The 21,823-nt window shown below is 36.6% G+C and overlaps 1 protein-coding gene across 15 annotated transcripts in view; it reads right to left on the minus strand.

Annotated features, from left to right (window-relative positions):
* The window catches only part of LOC128245103 (chromodomain-helicase-DNA-binding protein 8-like), a 55,029-nt gene extending 36,176 nt beyond the window's left edge, over positions 1 to 18,853 (minus strand). For 13 of the 15 annotated variants that reach the window (XM_052963336.1, XM_052963323.1, XM_052963329.1 and 10 more), the window contains exons 1-5: positions 18,770 to 18,853; positions 17,714 to 17,864; positions 14,928 to 16,849; positions 13,079 to 13,480; positions 9,951 to 9,986 (exon numbers count right to left, since the gene is read on the minus strand). In XM_052963336.1, coding sequence (XP_052819296.1) covers positions 9,951 to 9,986; positions 13,079 to 13,480; positions 14,928 to 16,849; positions 17,714 to 17,783 — 2,430 coding nt within the window. In that variant the 5' untranslated portion in view covers positions 17,784 to 17,864; positions 18,770 to 18,853. Of the gene's footprint in view, positions 1 to 427; positions 594 to 9,950; positions 9,987 to 13,078; positions 13,481 to 14,927; positions 16,850 to 17,713; positions 17,865 to 18,769 lie in introns of those variants that run through there. The other 2 variants (XM_052963326.1, XM_052963335.1) reach the window with 2 other exon arrangements.
* Positions 18,854 to 21,823: the final 2,970 nt, after the last annotated feature.

Below are 21,823 nucleotides of genomic sequence, written 5' to 3' on the forward strand. Positions count from 1 at the left end.
GGGCGGTCTTAATCTGATATAAGCATCATATGGATACTTCTATTACTACAAATTCTTATTTACAAAGAAGACACACATTTTAATGTTTTACAGTGATCAAAATAAAACATATATGAAAATATAGGCATTCTTAAAAATATTTCAAACATTCAAAAGAACTGTTGAGTGAGAATTCATCACCATAATAAAGATTACAGGAGTGATGCAAAATTTGATATCCCTCACTTACATTTACCTTATTATAAACATCCAAATTCAAAATTAAAGCCTTAGTATTCCCTTCTCCAAACAGAAATATGAAAGCACTATAAACACTAAACTGTAATACTTAGCACATGGTTGCCTTTGCTATTTCACATCACAAGAAACATTTTTTGAAATCAGAATTCTCACAGGTATTTCTAAAAAAAAACACGAGAACAATTACCTAAGATGCCTGAGCAGGAAATTTGTGGATTATTTAATGAGAATAACTTGTTAAAACTTCCTTCAGAGATTATGCAATATTAAATTCATTATTAGCACACAAACATTTCTTTGTTACTACAATCAATGTTACATAATATAGAACAAAGAATACTAACAGCTAACTTTTACACATTTCACAAAATCTAAGTTTATATAAAGGCGACTTGTAGATTTACTTCCTGTACAAAAAGTGTATCAGTACAAAATTATGTATGCATTTTTCCATAACCACAGTTAAAACAAAAATCACAAAGGAAATTAAATCAGAAATCTACCATCCATATGATTGAATAAACTTGAGATGCAGAACAAAAATGATCTTATCAGACTTCATGTATCTGATATTTTATGTTTAGATTAAATTCTGTTCAAACACCGTAATCATGTAGAATTTGGAGTTAACTGTATAGAACTGTTATGCATATTGTTTGCTGACTAGAAAAAGACAGATGTTCGTAGGAAGGGCTGACAAAGAAATTCACTCAATATTTTTTCAATTTCTATTAGACAAAGCAAATGAAGTATTTTAATTCATATTTAAAGCCTTAGGGCTCCTTCTTCTGATGATGATGAGAAATGAAAGCACAAGACTAGAATGTAATATGTAGCACATGTTTTCTATACGCTATTTACCATCATTTCCCTGGCATTGATGAATATTAAGAACAGTGCAGCGTAAAAATCAATACCCCCACAACAACCATGGCCTACAACACAATTATACTATTTCATATAAGACATTTAGACATTTGTAAGATTTAAACAAAAACACTATCCATTGTCACTAAATACTCACAAAAACTAACACAATTCCAGAAATGTGAAATTGCTCTGCCAACCTCCTAAGTTTAATCAATACAACTGCAGATTAATTATATTAAACATCCATTTTTTCCAGCAAGTGACTTTAAAACCAAAATGAAGATCTCACTTAAGTTAGATTGTCATATTGATTATTCTAATTCTCAGAGATACATCACTTGCCCAACATAATTACACTGGATTCAATAGCATAGTTATTTCCCTTAGAATGCAGTATCCATCAAGAACAATAGTATCTTATGACAAATGATATTTGAGGCTGAATATCATCCAATTAGCATGACGCAAAAAGGAATCTAGCCACGCCTGGTCACTTGACAGAGGTTGTTTTTCAGAGATGGTCAAAGTAAACCATTGGACTATACAACCATGTGCTATTATTTATTGACGAAATATAATTCCCTGATTAGTCAATTGAATGGTTGAATGACTAACCAGCATCGTGTTAATGTATTTGCACAGTGTACCTAAACCTGTAAGTCACAATGTTACTTTTAAAAATGTCTCAGTTCATCCACTAAATCATGAAAATGATTGGTCATTAGAGTTTGGAATCCTATTACACAATTACAGCATGTAAGAATATCCCTTTTTCAGTAAATCCACTAACAAACTGGCAATTGAGATGGAATGTCAGAGTTTTTGTTCACTCAGACTGCAAAATCAATACTTATTACAAAACATTTCTACATCCATTATATATCAATTTCAGAGAACAACCATGGAACATCAATTGATTAACATTTCACAGAGCATATGAATTAAACATCAAATAAGGCTTGAAATTATTTCCTTGCAGACAAGAGACCTCATTACACATTTCTTGCTACACTATAAAGAGTTGTTAAATCTTCATTTACATCTGTATTTGCCCATATATTTTTCACTGTGGTTTATACAATTACTTTCTCCTACCAAGATATGCATCGTTCATTGTTCCAAATAACTGGAGCCAATTATTTCATGCTCTATTTTGCATATTTGTGTACATGACAGAGCTGATTCATATACGGGCCAGTGACATCATATATGATCTATTTACCAGAGTTTCAGCTCGGTGATATTTCTTGTATTACAAATTAAATAAGCTTACTCCAGTGTCGCTGTTGATCCATAGATATAAATTCATTTAATGAGTAATACAAAATACATATAAAACTTTAACCTATACTTTAGGTGACTGGAAGATGGACAACACTGGAAGTGAAGCCCCCCCCCCTCCCCCACCCCCTTTCTCATGAGTCTAAAAAAGAACAGCTGCTATAAACTTTAATTAGGGACTGAAACTGGTGTAAAACCATAATCCATCATTGGTTATAGTTGATCAAGACATTTCGATCAATTTTCAAGAATGTAATCAAAATTTAATGTTCATTAATTGTTTAAAACTAAGTGGTATAAAATAATAATACTCTGCATTTGAATGTTAGTAACTGTACTTTACATGGAAGAAACATGCAGCATATTTTATTTGTAATTTGAAAGTAATTTTAAATGAAAAGTCATAAGTTATCAACTAAATACAAAATAATTTATACTGTTGTTTTTAGATCATAACATAGCGATTCAAAAATTATTCAATCAATTGTTGACTATAAGTATCTATCATGTGTTTCCGGTCCAGATAGAAAAATCCGTCCCGAGTGCACGCGCATAAGCCGGTAACGAGGCTTGCTGAGTTACCGGCCACGCAGCGTGCCCGAGGGTTGGATTTTTGGATCTGGACTCTATACCAAAAATAGACACATGTTACTTCAGGGACAATAGAGTCAATGGTCTAATACATGAATTTCAATAGCATGAAATTCACCTTTTATTTGTACCAGCATGTTATGTGAATTCAGGGCTTTATATATTGTATTTGTGAACACATTTTACTCTTCTGAGTAAATAGAACGAGGATAAAAAATACTCTACATTAAGAGAGAATTATCAGGAATTCATTCTTTCAAATGACATTTTCAAAACAAACAAATAAGCTCATTGTTTACTTTTCAAAACTTGTTTTTTTGCTGCTCACCAAGGGAGATTACTGTGTAGGAGTTTTAGAAACATAAAGGATATTGTAATAAATAGTACCATGTAACCTTCATCTATTTGGGGGAAAGTTGGTATTTAAAATCAAAATTTCCAAAAAAATTGATAATCAGGGCTATTTTAATTTAAGGTTTCATTATCAACTAAAGTGAATTTTTTATATAACACATTGAACTTCACATTTTATCGTGCAATGTGGAACATATTGAAAGCATTGTTCTGCAATTTATGAACTGGTCCCTTTGTTGGAGCAATGTCTTGAGTAATATCAAATATAGTTGGCGCCCAGAAGGGATCAGCAAGAGAAGTGGTGACAGACACAATGGTTTTTTTAAACAAATCAGCTGGAAAGGATCACTTAGATCCCCGAATCAGAGAAGACATTTGCAAAAGAAATTCCAGCGCATTTTTTTAAACATGAGCACCTATAAAGGAAATTGCGTTACAGCAAGTCGCATACTGCATGTAAAGGCATGCATGCGCACCACAGATCTATACGTACTGCTATCTGGCCATTTTTTTTATATATTGTGGCTATGAGCAGGGCTTCTAAAATTTATAAATTTCAGACACTAATAATTCGAACACACAATTATTTTCAAAAATAATTCATTTTTGTACACTCAATGGTTATTTATATTTGTAGTGAAATCAAAGATTTCGGCCATAATTTGAAGGTTCTCAGATGACAGTTTTTGATTATCATTTTTCTGATTGTAAGGTATTTTTTAGACCAGCCTAGAGGCAAACGTCATAAATACCGTAGTTGGTTAACCAGCCTAGAGTAAAATGGGATCAGCTCATGCTCTGACTTCACACTGCTATCTGCAGCCAACACATTTTAACATATGTGTAAATAGGTTAAACTCTCGCAGGTGTAAGTTTAGATTGCAGTCGATGGGACTCACATTAGGCATAATAAATAACAACTGATAATTGCGGATAATATAATGATTAATGAAATGTATAGTAAAATCTGCAATTTAAGGAATGAATTGCAGGGTTGATGTTAATATCGGGGTATGCACGCAATTGAATGTGAATGAACCCTAAAGCAAGTCCAAGCGAAATCTCCACATGTTTTTACTATACACCAGTTCAACTTGTGGCGCAAGCAATATTGAAAGGTTTAAGAATTTAACAAATTGTACATTTATTCTTCGTCAATATTCTTCTGTAAAAGACCTTGCTACAATGTAACATATAACATTTGATGAATTTGTAAGGTTTTAACTCTTTAATTAAATTCTTCTGCATTATAATAATGTCCCAGCTATTGACTGGAGTTTTTTCCAACCAACTTGTGATTTTTTCCCAGAATGATTGCTCCATCAGGGGTTTAAACAACTGACAATTGTTAGTCCTGAAAACTAGCTGCAGGTCTGTTTGAGTTTATTATTGGATTGATGCCCAAAGCAGGGTCAAGAGGATTAGAAATTGTTTCCAAGGTCATATATATTCATATTCAGGTACTTCCTACCATTTTTGATGCAAATGTCTGAGCAAATATCGACCGTTACAATAGTCTGAAGTTAAAAGGTCTCAATCCTGATTTCAGGATGCATACCCCTTGCTTATAGACAGGTCTCCTCCATTGATTTGTGTCAACTGATTCAGTTCTGAGCTCTATTTTTTTATGTCACTGTTAAAAAAGTAATTAGGTGCTGTTTATCAACAACACAAAGGCACCTACATGCTGTACAGCTGAATTTTGAAGACAAATGAAGTCAAGCTATGTTACTGGTGAGTTTACCAAAGACAAAACACCAAACCTGTAGCTAATATTTCTTAATCTTATTCCAAACAAAGGATGAATATATAATACTGTGTCCATCGTTTTGACAGAGAAATTGACCTCAAATCAATAGGGGTCATCTACTAAACAAGATCAACAAACAAAACAAGTATCTGGGCCCAAGCATTCTTTAGGCCAAATAAAAAAAATGTCTTGTTTCTGGTCACCCGACCGACCCTACTTTTTACCCCCCGACCGTTTTTTTTTTATAGCGTAAAGACCGTTTTTTATAATTAGCGTAAAGTGAGCCGGGATTCCCGGTCCCGGCGCCGAAGAGTAAACCGCGCTATCCGACAGTAATATTATATTCGTGACGTGTTTTTTATACGGCCGTGTCGAAGATGGCTGGCCCTGCGCAGACGACGTCTGTTACGCATTTGATAGCCATAAAAATAGACAAATGTTCGCACTTCGATGGTTGTAGTGTCATTCGCAAACAACAATAAAAAGTCTTTTCATCGATTTACATGGCGAGCGAGAAAATGTCCGACTTGAAGCTAAATGTTCGGTAAGTTGTATGGTTGTTTAGATATCGTAAAAGGGCCATCGTAAAACAAATAATGCCTCGACCGAGAATGACAGTTTTGGCACCGACATTTTCGTAATTCAAAAGACTCGGTGCAACTCGGCGAAATTTAGCGAGGAAAAAGGTTGCGTACTCGGCGGAAATCCGCGATAAATTAAAAACGCCTCCGAGTCACCGAGGAAAGTGGTAGTTCCGCGTGGAGTGTACTGTATCTATACACATATACAAGGTTTATTTGAATCGGACGAATTAAGGCAAAATAATGCCGACGAAGCGTGAATCATTATGCTGAGTGAATGGATTTAAATACTTCGTCTCTCTCAAATACCGAACGTCGTATTAAAACGTTTCATTTTCGGACCTTCGTTTTTAATGTTTTAAAGGATTAAAATTAATTTTCTGTATGAAGAACCATTGACATTACACTTAGTTAGATTTTGTCTCTGTGATGTTTAAATACCCAGTATTACGGTTTCTTCCATCCATGTTTATATTTGTTTTCTGACAAAGAATGACAATTGTTTCTTGAGATTATTTCAAATTCTAGTCTTGGACTTGTTGCTTCTTGTCATGTAATAGTGCTGTTGTTGTTCTGTTAAACTAATAAATACATAAATATGGTTATAAACTTGTGTCCAGTTTCCTTTAAGCCATATTTGATGGTGTTGTATTGGCAGACAATATTTCATCATTTTTCAAACGCTATACTATTTCATTCCAAAGGTTTGAATAAAAAAAAAAAAAAAAAAAAAAAAAAAAAAAAAAAAAAACCTACCTACCAACCCTGTTTTTTTTTAGGCATGTGACCAGAAACAAGACATTTTTTTTTTTGGCCTTAGGTATTCAGCAGAAAGAAGTATTTTACCTCAAGGTCACCTTGATCATTGACCTATTGGCCTGAAGATCAATAGGGGCCATCAACTAGTCATGAACAACTGACATACCAAGTATGAAGTACTAAGTGCAAGCCTTCTTTAGTTATTGAGCCGAAATTATTTTTTTTACCTTATGGTCACTGTGACCTATACCGCGACCTTGACCTTCTGATCTCAAAATCAAAAGCCATCAATTTGTCATGACCAACTGGCATACCATGTATGAATTTCTTGGGTGCAAGCGTTCTTTAGATGAGTGGAAACCATTTTTTAGAAGATCACCGCCAACATATCATTTTTAACCTGAAGGTCACTGCAACTTTTGACCTTCCGATCTCAAAATCAATTAGGGTCATCTTCTGGTCATGACCAACCTGCATACCAAGTATGAAGTTCTGTGTATTGGCGTGCTCAGTTATTGATCGGTAACCAAGTGTGACGTACGACAGACTGACTGACAGACAGGGCAGAAACAATGTGTCATCCCCCCACATAAATAGTGATTTAGCTTTGATGACATGTAAAACTAAACTAATTTAATCTGAACATTTCTAAAATGCAAGATAATAAACTTCCTTGTGTTGATACAAAATCAAGTTAAGTCCGGAAAAAATAATCAGATTTTTTTTGTTTAACATAACAATACCAATGATGTGCATATATCCTTAGCCCTTAAACCTTCATCATAGATACTGGAGTACTAGAGAGGTTGCGAAACTGCAAAAACACCATGCATGTGTACTAGTACGTGCAGCTAAACATATGTATGCAGTGGGGTTTTTTGGCTATTTTTAGGGCCGAATATCGACACTTTCCCTGGTCAAAAAGCCTCCATTTTTCCCCAAAAAATCGCTTGTTTTCCCCCAAAACACAATTAATTTTTCCCCGATTTCCTGACTTTTGCTTTACTTACAATTTAAACCTGCAAAGTTATTTCATTGAAGTTACTTCCATTTCATACATTTTTTGATAGCAAACTTTGAGAGATTATCTGTCCATGTATCCAGTAAAATCCGGTCCGGGTAACTGCAAAATAGCTGATAGTTGTTTACAGTCTTTTTTGCCGGGAATATTTTGCAGGTCGCACCGTAATTTTTCTGCTTCCGGTTTAAATTTTCAGTCTACTTTAATTTTTTCATAATGCAAAATACAGTTTAACCTGACAATTGTTGCCATAGTCAATGAAGTATGGTATTCAGTAAACAACAGCAGTTTCACAGAGTCAAAGGCAATTTATTTATGCGTGTTTTAAGTATCTCAATGTTTTGTACTGAACTGTTTAGTTCAAAATATTGACTAAATTGGATTTTGAAAGTAAAACTTAATACACAGACTTCAAATACACGGACATTAACAACCATTTTAAACATGTTGTCGTGAGTATTGTTTTGAATTCAAAAATGCATTTCTCAGTACAGTATTCATATTAATCATCAATGTTTAATATAAGAAGATAAAAAAATCCGACAAGCTTGTTAACGGCTGTCTTGCATCACCATGTTATAGAAAAAGTCTGTATGGACACATATATTTATAATAACCTCAGTAAAAGCAGAAAATTAAATCTTTTATAAGTAAAATAACCATGATATAATTTTCCCAACTTTTGGACTTTTCATGCTTATTTTCCCAATTGAAAAAGGCACAGGCAGTAAAATTATTTTGAAAAAAAATCACTGGTATATGCCATATTTGCAGTTTAGATGAAGTCGGAGTTTTTTCAGCAAATACAGTATTTCCTCAAAACAAGCCTAGAATTGTCAATGCCAGCTAGAATGAGGACGATAATACACCATTCTGCGTGATATAAAGAATAAATGCAACAATCATGTAGCTATCTCAACTGAGTTTCCCAGTTTAAAAAATGCCGAATGGTTTTTCCAAACACCATGCAAGTCATGTGATGGCAATGTCCTTTCTTCTGGGAAGCCATGAAGCGTGTATATATTTAGCATGTGAAAGTCACATGATGAGGACAAGTTAATATACCAAAGCTATTTTTAAACTTACTGGCATTACCCAGTAAATTTCAACTTGGAACAAGAGTGGTCACAGACAGCTATATCCCCTCTTCATGGGGGCATTTTTTGTAACGAAAGCCAATCAATGGTAAGGGTAGTTTCTCATGAACATAAGAAATGCGTAAAATTAAGAAAGGGCAATAACTCTTTCAAAAAAGGGTCAAATTGCAAAAGCCTGACAATATGCGCTGCGTCACTATATAGTCATAAACTTAAGAGGAGTTGCGAAGAAACCAATTTTAAATGTAAAATAAAGAAAGGGCAATAACTCTTTCAAAAATGGTCAAATCGCAAAAGCCTGACAATGTGCCCTGCGCCACTATATAGTCATCAATCTGTGAAAGTCTGGTAGAAATTGCATGAAAAACGTAAGAGGAATTGTGAAGAAACCAATTTTAAATGTAAAAAAAGGGCAATAACTCTTTCAAAAATGGCCGAATCGCAAAAGCCCGACAATATGCGCTGCATCACTATATAGTCATCAATCTGTGAAAGTTTGGTAGAAATCACAAGAAAAACGTAAGAGGAGTTGCGAAGAAACCAATTTTAAATATAAAATAAACAAAGGGCTATAACTCTTAAAAAAAGGGTTGAATCGCAAAAGCCCGACAATATGCGCTGCGTCACTATACAGTCATCAATCTGTGAAAGTTTGGTAGAAATCGCATGAAAAACGTAAGAGAAGTTGCGAAGAAACCAGTTTTAAATGTAAAATAAGCAAAGGACAATAACTCTTTCAAAAATGGTTGAATCGCGAAAGCCCGACAATATGCGCTGATCATCAATCTGTGAAAGTTTGGTAGCAATCGCATAAGAAATGAAAGAGGAGATGCAAAGAAATGAATGTGGGACGGACGGACGCACGCACACACGCACGGAATCGCACCTACCATTACTATATCCCCTCGCCTTTCCAAGGAGGATAAAAATACGCAAAAACTGTGTTTCTGACAAGGTGCATGTGTTGTAAGCAATGTGATAAAGCAGTAAGAAAGATTTAATGCGTTGTTCACAAAGATATAAATTTGATGTACATTTCTGACAATTCTCTTTTTTCTTGCAATTGTATCATCTGGTTAATCTTGTACTTGTATGTTCACTGATAGTCATATTAATCATGTTCCTCATGCTTTTTTGCATGCTGTTTAAACGTGTATAAAGTAAACATACATTAATGGCTTTGCGCACAAACAGTAGTACAGAGATAAGTGAACATGTAGTGTTGGCAACCTCTCTATTATAATGATAGATGTACATGTATACCCTCAACCATTATCAAACACCCCAAAAACTGCACACCACCAATGAAAACACTGGTCAATAAATACACTCAAGATTCTGAGGTCAATATAACAAATGACCTTAAAGCACTCAGCACCCACAACACAACTAGTCAATATAAATACCCAGTGGCCCATCATGCAATGGAACATTTCATTCTGCTGTAAATAAATCATGCAGACGATGGTTAAACAGTTACATCTTACAAATTATATGACAAGTTATATGCGACTACACCTATTATAAATCCAGCCTTATTCTTGTATAACAGGAAATACATATTTTTTCAGTATCTTATCTGCAACTTCAATATTCAACATGTATTTTTCCAGTTGAAACTTAATCAGACTGTTTTACTATCAACCCTTAATAGTTCACACTTTTTTAAAGAAATTAACAAGCATATATGTCATTGCCACAAGGAAGCATTTCCTAAACAACTTTTTAAACACCTCATAATTGTCCATTACTTTTTTAGCACAATTGTAAAATGCTTATAAAAACTATTTTGGCATTCTTTTTTATACTTGACAGATCCATACAGATTGTTTTTTTCATGTTTGCAAAAAACAATACATTATATAACTTAAGGAGAACTCATTTATCAAATCAGCCTTGAACATTTACGTAATCATAGTGATACAATTAAGTTTTATGTTTCACAACCAGACACTATATAAAGCCAGGGATCATGCTTAACTAAGAACACAAGGTCTGAAGGAGAAGGTGTCATGGTAAAAGTTTCTATCAAATCCTGAGTTGGGAGTTTGGTTAGTGGTCACCAAGCCGAATGAGTGGATTCTCTCCGGGGACTCCGGTTTCCCTAACAACACAAGACATTGAAAGGAGTTTGAAAGTTTCACAAGACTTCCCCCAGGTTTCCCTCTAGCTTGAACTTTCATAATTAGGCCTATGAAAAATAGGTTTGCTGCAGAATACCCTACTAACTGTGTTGTTTTTTTAAACTTAAACAGATTTATTTATTTATTTTTAAGTGATTTGCAGTCTTTACGAAATTACCAAATATGAAATATTATAAAATACTGCAAAAACAAAATTAATAAAAACAAGAGCTGTCACAGTATGTGACGAATGCCCCCGAATGTGACATTGACCTATGAACAAGGTCAGTACATGAAAAGTTGATCTTGCCTTTACGTGTCAAATACATATGGCAAGTCATTTTAAATTGCCTCTGAACATAAAAAAATACCACCCATACTTGACAACCTACACTGTTGTGTCCTTATATTCAGCATTCCATTGTGAATAAACACTAAGAGTATCTTTCACCTTAGAGGTAGGGACATGGGTCTTGTACCCGACACGTCGTCTTGGTATGTCAAACACATGTGGCAAGTTATTTGAAAATCTGTCCACACAAGAGAAAGTTACAGTCTGGACACGACAAACTATACTCTGTGTCCTCATATGCAGCATTCCATTGTAAATAAACACTAAGTGTGACCTTGAACTTAGAGGTAGGGACATGGGTCTTGCATGCGACATGTCGTCTTGGTATGTCGAACACATGTGGCAAGTCATTTTAAAATCAGTCCATACAAGAGAAAGTTACAGTCCGGACACGACAACCTATACTCTTTGTCCTTATATATGCAGCCTTCCATTGTGAATGAACACCTAAGTGTGACCTTGACCTTAGAGGTAGGGACATGGGTCTTGCATGCGACACTTTGTCTTGGTATGTGGAACACATGTGGCAAGCTATTTTTTAATCAGTCCATAAAAGGGAAAGTTACAGCCAGGACACGACAACCTATACTCTATGTCTTTATATGCAGCACTCCATTGTGAATAAACACCTAAGTGTGACCTTGACCTTAAAGGTAGGGACACGGGTCTTGCACGCGACACGTCGTCTTGGTATGTGGATCACATGTGGCAAGTTATTTTAAAATGTGTCCATAGAAGAGAAAGTTACAGCCCGGACATAACAACCTATACTCTATGTCCTTATATGCAGCACTCCATTGTGAATAAACACTAAGTGTGACCTTGACCTTAGAGGTAGCAGGGATAATTCTGGTAATCGATTTCCGCAATTTCTCGCATAAAAATCGCATCCAAATCATATAAATGCGAGATATTCTCGCGCTTGATCGCAGTTTGTGTATTTTGTGTCTTTCCCCTTTTGTTGTTTTACAAAATAAAGCATCGTAATCGCTGATGGCTTTTTGTTTATATTAATTGAATTACGGACAAATGCCTCCCCTACATTGAACGCATTTGTGTTATCGACTGTTTTAATCGATATCGTCCACGCACTTGTTTTCAAGCGTTTTTGCGACCCGGAATAATTTTGTTTACACGGGTTACCACTGCATTTTAGAGGCGTCTACAATATTGGAAGCATCAAAATGTCAAATCAGAAAACGTTGTTTGCATTCCTTGAAAAAAAGTCTCTGGACCAAAATAAAATACCAGCTTCAGATGAAAACAAAAATGGAAAGCCTTTATCTCCCCCCAAAAAAAGTCAATGCACCTATCAGCTAGAATGGCTAAATCCTATTTTTTGCTCAAGTATGATGAGTATGAATGTTCATGATGTTGGAACTGTTAACAAGTGTTTTCTTCTAGTCAAACAAATGTATATATCATATCTATATATCTATATAAATAAATTTGTAAATATACCGTATTGATATTTATGAATAAAGTTACTGTTATGCATTAATTTTTCACTGCGTTATCCATGTATTATAAAAATCTCACTGAAATTAAAATTCTCTCACCAATTTTGGACAAATGGGAGCAATTCTCTCATTGAAAATCTTACATAGAATTATCCCTGAGGTAGGGACACGGGTCTTGCACGCGACACGTTGTCTTGGTATGTGAAACACATGTGGCAAGTTATTTTAAAATCAGTCCATACAAGGGAAAGTTACAGCCCAGACACGATAACCTATACTCTATGTCCTTATATGCAGCACTCCATTGTGAATAAACACTAAGTGTACCCTTAACCTTAGAGGTAGGGACACGGGTCTTGCACGCGACACGTCGTCTTGGTATGTGGAACACATGTGGCAAGTTATTTTAAAATCTGTCCATACAAGGGAAAGTTACAGCCCGGACACGAGTTATCGGACACACAGACGGACGGACGGAGCGATTTTAATATGCCCACCTTTGGGGGCATAAAAAATCTATACCTACCGACCCGATTTGTTTTAGGCATTGCAGCACACCCATGAAACAAAGTAGATGTAAAGAAAATGCCGGGACATACCTGTGATTGCAAGATGAGGACATTCTGAGGCCCTCCCTGCTGGTTCATAGGTCTCATTTGCATCTGCCCTTGCAGCATTGGAGCTCCGGGCCTCATATGTTGAACTGAACCTATCTGGGTTCCAGGCATCATCTGGGTACCGGGCATAGGTGACATTTGGGTACCTGGCATAGGTGACATCTGGGATATACCCATAGAAGGCCCCTGCATGGGTGTGCATGACATTGGAGGACCAGCCATTGGAGACATCTGAGGCCCAGACAATGATGTCATTTGAGGACTGGGCTGCATTGGGGCCTGAGGACGAATCATTCCTGACATGCCTGTCTGTATTGTCATCATACTTGTAGGGGGAACTTGACCCTGGGGCATAGGGTTTCCAGCCTGCACTAGTTGGCCAGTCTGTGATATGGAAAGGTATTGAAATTTATATCACTTGGAATAAACCATAATCAAAAGAAAGCGAAGACGCTAAAAAGTATGCTTTTTTCAATAATGAAATTCAAAAACTACCTTGCAATCAGTTATATATATTAAATAGGGATGGCAACGAGTACCCGAGTACTCGATCGAACGTCCAAGTACTCGAGTACCAAATCACTACTCGAGTACTCGGAAAAAAAATCTATAAAAATCACCAAATACACGATTTACAGACAAAATATCAGATCTGGTTAGTTGCCAAAAGGACAATTTACGGTCCCTCTAATCCCCGCTGTGTATTCAATTGACCTCAATCAATTAGTTGACAGTTGTTGTGATAGTTGCAAACTGTCAACAAAGGACCCCTATTTCAAATTAGCACTGATGTCAATTAGCGAAGTTTTGATAGCGGTACTTCCACCTACACAATTCTATTGTATACCAATTAGTTTAAACATAATATATTTTACAACGATTGTGAAGAAAGCTAAGATAGCTTGTACTGAGTCACTCTCGTTGGCACGATGTTGCGCGAGAGTGTGGCCTTGTGTTGTGGGGGAAACCGGAGGACCCGGCTTTGTGACCACTAACCAAACTCACATGCACCCGGCTTTGTGACCACGAACCAAACTCACATGTGCCCAGGCCGGGAATCTTACCCGGGTCTCCTTGGTGAGAAGCTAGTGCGCTAACCACTGCGCTAACCGGACAACCAAATACCAATTAGAGACCTTTCACCAAACAATGGACGCTTATGAGCGAAAGAGTATCAACCGTTACGAGAATTGATTTCTTAATGGGCGTATTTTAATTATTTTTGCAATTATTATCACAATTGATTGTTTGATATTTTAAATCAAGAATTATGAATATTATTGAGGTAAACAACAATTACACAGTACGAAAAACTATAATTAAAAAAAAAAAAATTGTAAACAACTAAAAAACTGAACTTCGTATTGAATTTCGTTCACTTTTTTACATATGCTATTAATTTTCGTTCATTGAAATTCTGATTGTTGTTCATTTCTGCAGTGCAAACCTGTATAAAATAAAACGAATAAAAAAAAATAAAAGCCTGAAACAACATTTGTTTTCTTTTTATATCATTTTTTGTTAAAATACGTAATGAAAGTTTACTTTCAAGGTGAAAATGACCAATAATACGACCAACACACAATATACGCCATTAACGATACATGTATACACAATCTTGTCTTCGCGAACACATTCAATTTTTCCGAGTAATCGAGTACCCGAGTAGTCGATCGAACGATCGTCAGAGTACTCGAGTATTAATTTTACTACTCGTTGCCATCCCTAATATTTAATCATCTTCTGAATGTTTTTCAAAGTGCCAAGCATAATTTTACTTTTTATGGAAATACATTCTAAAATCATAACAAAAACAAAGAAAAAATCTTACAGGAGCATGGTTTTGTTGTGCCTGGACCATGCTGGGCTGCGGCATTAATGGCTGCTGCACGCTGCTAGCTAGTGTGTGTTGTGGCTGAGAGCTTGCAGTCTGTTGCTGTTGTTGATTGTTTACAGGCTGCTGATTTGGTGACACCACTTGCTGTTGTTGTTGTTGTGAGGGAGTTGTCTCCTGTTGCTGCTGTTGGTTGTTAATAGCGGGCTGTTTAGGGCTTTGTTTTGCAGTATTTGGTGGGGACTTTTGTTGAGGTGATGAAGAGTTTGGCAGCTGTTGTTGCTGCTGTTGCTGACTTACAGCTGGAGTTTGAACAGTGGCAGGTATATTACTCAGCAGTGGCTGCTGCTGCAAATTTTGTACCTGTTGCTGTACAGGTCTGGGTGACTGCTGTAACTGCTGAGACTTCAGAGTTTGAGCCTTCTCCTGCAATTCATGGATCTTCTGTTGTGTGTTCGGAGTCTGTGGCATGTTGAACAGTTGCTGAATCTGCTGATTGAGGTTCTGTATCTCGATATTAGCATTTTGTGGAGATGTAACTGGTTTTGTAGGAGACATAACATTCTTCACAGGACTAACATTTCCTGATGGTCCATTGGCTTTCACATTCTGCTGTTGATTTTGATTAATAGTTGGTGTTTGTTGGTTCATATTTGATGATTGATTGAATGGAAAGTTTGACATGTTCATATCACCTGAAGCATTTTCCAATACTGTTGTCGGCAGAGCACTAGCACTATTTTGTTGTTGGGGTTGTAAGGTTGGTTGGTTCGGGTTTGGTGAGGAGTCTATCTGGCTAAAGCTTCCCTGGTGGGAGGAGGATGACCCTGTGGGTGAGAGCATCCCTGGAGTAACAGATGGGGAGGGGGGAGGAGGAGTGGGACGTGGAGACAGCATTGGCACATTTGGGCGAGGCTGCTGGTTCATATTGCTCTGCATGGCGTTGTAAGAGGGTATTCTCTGGCTCTGAGGGATGTTAGTCTGCGTTGGGCTGGACTGAGAAAACCTCATGCTTGCTTGTTGCTGCTGCGGTGTCATGCTATGATCAGCAAGCTTTTTCTGTTGCTGAACATGTGGAGGTGATCGGTATGGAAACTGCTGCTGAAACTGCTGCTGTTGTTGCTGTTGTACATACTGCTGTTGTGGCTGTGTTTTCTGCATCATCATGGGGTCTGAGGTCATGGGGTTGGACATATTCACGTTTGGAAAGTTCTGAGAACCCATCATTCCTTGTTGGGTGTACATCTGTTGAGGCATTCCAATGTTTGCTTGACTACTTGGAGTTTGAGTCATTGGTAATCTGTTCAAAGATCCAGATGAGGTCATTCTCTGCACATACATGCCAGGCTTTTGCTGGGCTTGTGTTGGGTATTGCTGTGTCTGTTGCATATGTGGCATCTGCTGATTGCTGGAATTCGGAATGGAATACTCGTTATGAGGTAGATACTGCTGCTGCTGTTGCTGTTGTTGCTGATTATAAATTCCAGGATTCTGATTCCAACCCGGCATCTGCCCTATGCTTTGCTGTTGGGCAGGATTTGGCAAGCGAGGCCCTGACTGACTAGAGCTACCAGAAGTGTATGGGTACATCTGATGTCCCACTGGCTGACCTGCAAACTGGCTCCTATGATTTGGCGACATCATAGGATTTATATGGCCCTGCGGCTGCTGACTAGGGTTCATACGTGGACTGTACACTTGCTGGCTGTTATATTGAGGTCCAAAGTTCTGCTGTTGAAACTGCTGTTGCTGTGTCGGGTATTGCATGTTCTGGAAGGAGCTTTGGGCGGGGGCCTGCTGCATGCCCGCACCCAAAGCGCCATAGCCTTGCTGCATCATCCCGCCAGGAATCTGTCCAGGACCTGACTGCTGCATCATTCCTGGAATACCATGCTGAGGCTGTGGCTGGCCAGTGTCATCTAAAACAATTACAAGATATTTTCAGTTTTGATGCAATTCATTCAAGCTTCACCAATTTAAAAAAAAATCACATTGAAAAAAGCGCTCATTTGACCAGTCTTGGTCATTATCCACTAGCCCAAAGCCCGGGGCTTGTGACCTTTGTTTCAGGCTAGCAGAAATTCAGACTAGTGCTTTTTCAATAATAGTAATGATTAAAATCTATTTTTAAACAATTATACTCTCAAAAAATTAATTTTGTCTAAAAATTGACTTGAAATGTCAGTTATTTATTATTTACGCACAAAACAATGATGCCATAATAGTTTAAGCACATCATCTGGATCACTAAATACATATTGAATCTTAGTAGAGGTGCATCAATATAGCAGTTCAACATAATAGCAAGCGATTATTTTGTGCGAATAAAAAGGCGTCTGAAGAAGGGAAAAGATGTTTAAGTGATGATGTCGATGATAGGGACATGGAAATGTCTTAAGATTTGGTTTTCGTCATCACTATGTCCTTCAGAGAGAGAAAAGACTGGATTTCTAATTTTGATGTGAAATTGGTGTTAATGAAAACGAAGATTTTTTTCATGATTTTTTTGAAAGCATCATCCAAAAATATATACCTCAATTGGTTGAAATAGTGTTTATTTTTCAAGCTAGTGAAAAAGCTTTTGAGCTAGTAGTTTTGCTAAGAAGCCAGTCTGAACAGGCTAGTGCTCTGAAAAATTAAGGCTTACCAGCCCGAATGAGCTAGTGGTGTGAACAAATTAAGACAAAAACTGAATTTCAGTAACTATTTTGTATAAATAATGAAGAGTCAGTTCGGAATTCATATAGATCTATGGAACAATGTAAATTTATATCAGTACACACCTGCTCCACTGGCAAGCTCTTCAAGAAAACCTGGGTCAGAGTCAAACAAGCCTCCCAGATTATCTGCCATCCTTGGTTTTTGTGTTGTGTTCCTCTATTGTAGATACGTGGTCATTTTTATTTGAAAAAGAGGCTGCAGGGCAATAGAGTCCTGAAATGATTAAGAATAATAACAAACCAGTTGACAGACATCATGGAATACAATGTGCACTGTATTAACTGTAAAAACAAAAATTATATTGCTCACATTTAAGCTGCAACCTGTGGCCATACACCAGAAACATTAAACCAGTAGTATTTCTGTTATACAGTTTCGTGATGAACCAGTGAACTCAAAAAACATAGTGAAATTTTGGCAGGTTTGGTTGGACCTACACACGGGATAATGATACTTGAAAAGATTTACCTCCAAAGCTTTTTGATATCCAAAACAAGTTATTATGTTGAAATGATCAATTTCGCAGGAAAATATGCAAATTTTCCCAATCTGACCAGTACCAAAATACACCATTTTCATTTTCAAACACACCAAATCTAATGACCTATAAAACCTCAACAAAACAAAAGCTACTTCCTGGTAATGTGGTCAAGGTACAATGTTTGGTCATTTGAAGGCATGGGAATTATCATTCTAAACATATAATGAACAGAAACAAAACTTTTTTGTGTGAGTTCACTCATGCGTGACGCATGGCCCCATACTTGACGAGTAAACTTGTTGGCCCAATCAAATTCGGATACAGTGTTTATTTCTATCCGAAACACGTGTAGTACTGAAGAAAATTGAGAAATATTTGTCCACAAACACTATCACACTTGTTCAAGTCAACCATGGCCCATATCAAGTCTTATATTTGAATGTGCAAAATATGCATTATGCAAAAAGAGTGATTTGATCGCCATTTCGGTCGATTTTTTGGACAAAATTATCAAAACAGAAGCGCATTCAAATGTGATAATTTTCATATATTGTCACCAAAATTTACCGTCAAAACATATTTCAGAACACCAAAAATAATTATTACTTAAGATAAGCTATACATTTTAAAGTTTTACCTGCAAAAAGTGTTGAAAATTTTCACAAATTTCAAAGAATGACTTTGTAGATCACACCGCTAATTCTCAACATCATGTATCGACAATAACTATGGGAGAAAGCTAGATTCTGATTGGACAAGACGCAATAGAAGCTAAAAGTAGTTTCGAGAATGATTTTAATTTTATCACCCATAACAGTATACATAAAGTGTTTAATGCTGACTGGAATTGAGTGTTTTAGTAAATAAAGGCTTTTTTAAGGGACATGAAATCTGAAATAATTTGTAGAAGCCAAACCGAGTAACTGACCACTTCCACCATTCAACCAATCAGAAGCAGTGTTACATTTGACTGCATTAATTGAATATCTCAGTGCTGATCACTTCTTCGGCCAATGAACGATCAGGTCATGAACAAGTGCCCGTATGTAAATGCTATTTTATAGAGCAATGCACTCTAAAAATAGATTTGCTAATATAAAATTGATAAAATCAACAGGTCGGACGTATTGATCACTCATGTTCAATTTTTTTACCATTTGGTGCATTTTCTGTCATTTGATTGCACTGTTTTACTTCTTTTATGTTGATTTACAAAAAGTGTACACACTTATCCGGATTTCCCGTTTTTCTTTTTCTGGATTTCCCCAGTTACTAAGGAAAGAACCTGACCGACTTTCGTTCTATATATAAATGAAAAGGCCAATCCATTTTCTCGTGCGGTTAACAGTCCGGGTTTAATATGGCCGTCAATTTCAGAAATGACAGTATTCTCATTTAAGACACGGACTTTTACACGGTTAATAATGGCAAACATGGCATTTTTTAACATGTTTACGATTCACCAGCTATTAGGTATCAATGTGTTACCCCACCGTGAGGCCCGGGATACAGGGAAATAAGACATCGGGTGATTTCCGACAGGCCTGATTTGGACATTTCAAATATACTTGTCGACCAGATTTTATTTGTCACAGGATTGTACATGTATGTGCCTCGAACGGGTCCTGCTAAATGCCACTAACAGCTGCTTAGAGTTACTAGATATATATAAAAGAGCTACTTTATAAGAACTGCAAGAATTCACTATGGTGTACTTAAAAACACTATGAAATGTAGTAATGTAATGAAATAAGTGATTATGTCAATATTTTAAAGGGACTGTGTCACAGATTGGCACCAAAATAAGTTTTTTCTGTAACGAATCTCAGGACAATTATCTAATAGAATGTGTTACGCTTTGATATCATAATTGTAAAAAAAGTACCTAAATGTAAAAAATAAATTGTGTTGGAAACCGGGTTCGAACCCACGTCAATATTGAAGTCCAGCGTCTTACTCACTGAGCTACAAAGGCTTAAATACAAATTGCGTGACATATTTAAGCTATACACCTACCTCGGTAATATCACGTGATAACACCGACTAGCCAATCACGCATAAGGAATGAATTCTTCCTGGTAGACATACCCAGTAATCTTTTTTAATGGAAAAATACGAAATAACTGCTAAACTTAAATAAATTGTGAACTATGTGGTACTTTAGTTAGTAAGTTTCCATGCATTGTACACATCGATGCCAAGTTTATGTCAGTTTTCGATAATTTTCTCTTTTTTTCGCTATTTTATCATACGTGAGACAGCCCTTTTAAGTTCAGAAAGGAATTCAATTATGAAATTGTTCCAATTTTTTTGTACCTCAATATTTAGGAAATAACTGCTGTTCATAGAAAAGCAAGAAACTACTGCGCCATGCTTCGGCCATTTTTGTTGTGTTTCATATGAAGTGTAACGGAAAATGCACCGTGGTTGCCAACGATGAGAATAGTGGTACCGATAATATTAAATCATAGATAGACATACATTTATGTAGAAATATAATTCAGCGAATTCATGACATTTTAGGTTAATGGCTATGGAATGACTAAGCCGAAAATTACCACAAAAACGGATTCCAATGGCTTTCAAGAATAACGTCAATATTTATTTTTATTAGTCCTTTAACAAAGCCTCTTTAAACTTCTTAATATGCATTTATAATATATCAATGCATCAAAGTATCTCTAAAACTAGCAACTATTACTAGTTCTTAGTACCTCAGTCTTGACTTAAGTTCTTAGAAGCTCTACCGCTCTAATTCTTATTAGCTCTTATCGGCTTTACTACTGGGAGCCCCTGGAACATTTACGACCCCAGTGATTTTCTTCTGTTACAACAATTTTCAATCATGTTAGTTTCGCTGTGTTCCGATTCATCACTTATATAAGTCCCCTTGCGTTCTAATTTTCTACAGACTCGCATATTACATGTACATAGTTTACTGTATAATGACGCCACTACGGCTTGACGATCACGCCCCTGTTTTGGGAGGTCTTGTTTGGCACCCGTGTGTGCGATGTCGACATCTTGCTTTGAGCTCAATTATTCCTTAATCATGTAGGAACTGCGTTTCTTTTATTAAAGTTTTTTTCCGTTGTCTCCCGTTGGCTCGTGTTTTGTAGCTAGGGCATTTTCGGTAAATTTGCACAGGCAATTCAGATTAAAATTTAAGAATTAAAGAAATTTAACCAGACAAAGGAATTTACTGGTTTTATACAATTGGTTGCAGATGGATGATCTCTTGGCGAAGAGTTGATTACCAGGACACGATCGAAGAGCTGATGCAGACTGGGGGCGATCCGATCGAACAAGAGATGGAACTGAAGCTATGTGATGTACTCATGTACTGGACATTTAAGTATATTGTTGGTGGCAGTGTCTGTATACACGGTATCAGCAGATATCATGTGAAGATGAGTTGACAAAAAGTTTGGTATGCCATAGGTAAGGCATGTCCATCCATAGTCCTTGAGGCAAGGCAACACGGCAGATTCAAGCATGCCCTTGGTATGGTACCTGATGTTACATGTTAGTGTCACATGGTACAGGTGGTTGGTTTGCTCGGCATGGCTTTATTCTGATATGCTCCGCAAGGAAACTTGTATTGTGGTTCTGGATTGGATTGACAGTCACCTGATTTGTGAATATTCCATGAGAAATAGCTCCTTGGGGCCTTAACTAAACGGCCAGGGAA

The sequence above is a fragment of the Mya arenaria genome, chromosome 8 (genome assembly GCF_026914265.1).
Source record: "Mya arenaria isolate MELC-2E11 chromosome 8, ASM2691426v1".
Lineage (NCBI taxonomy): Eukaryota > Metazoa > Mollusca > Bivalvia > Myida > Myidae > Mya > Mya arenaria.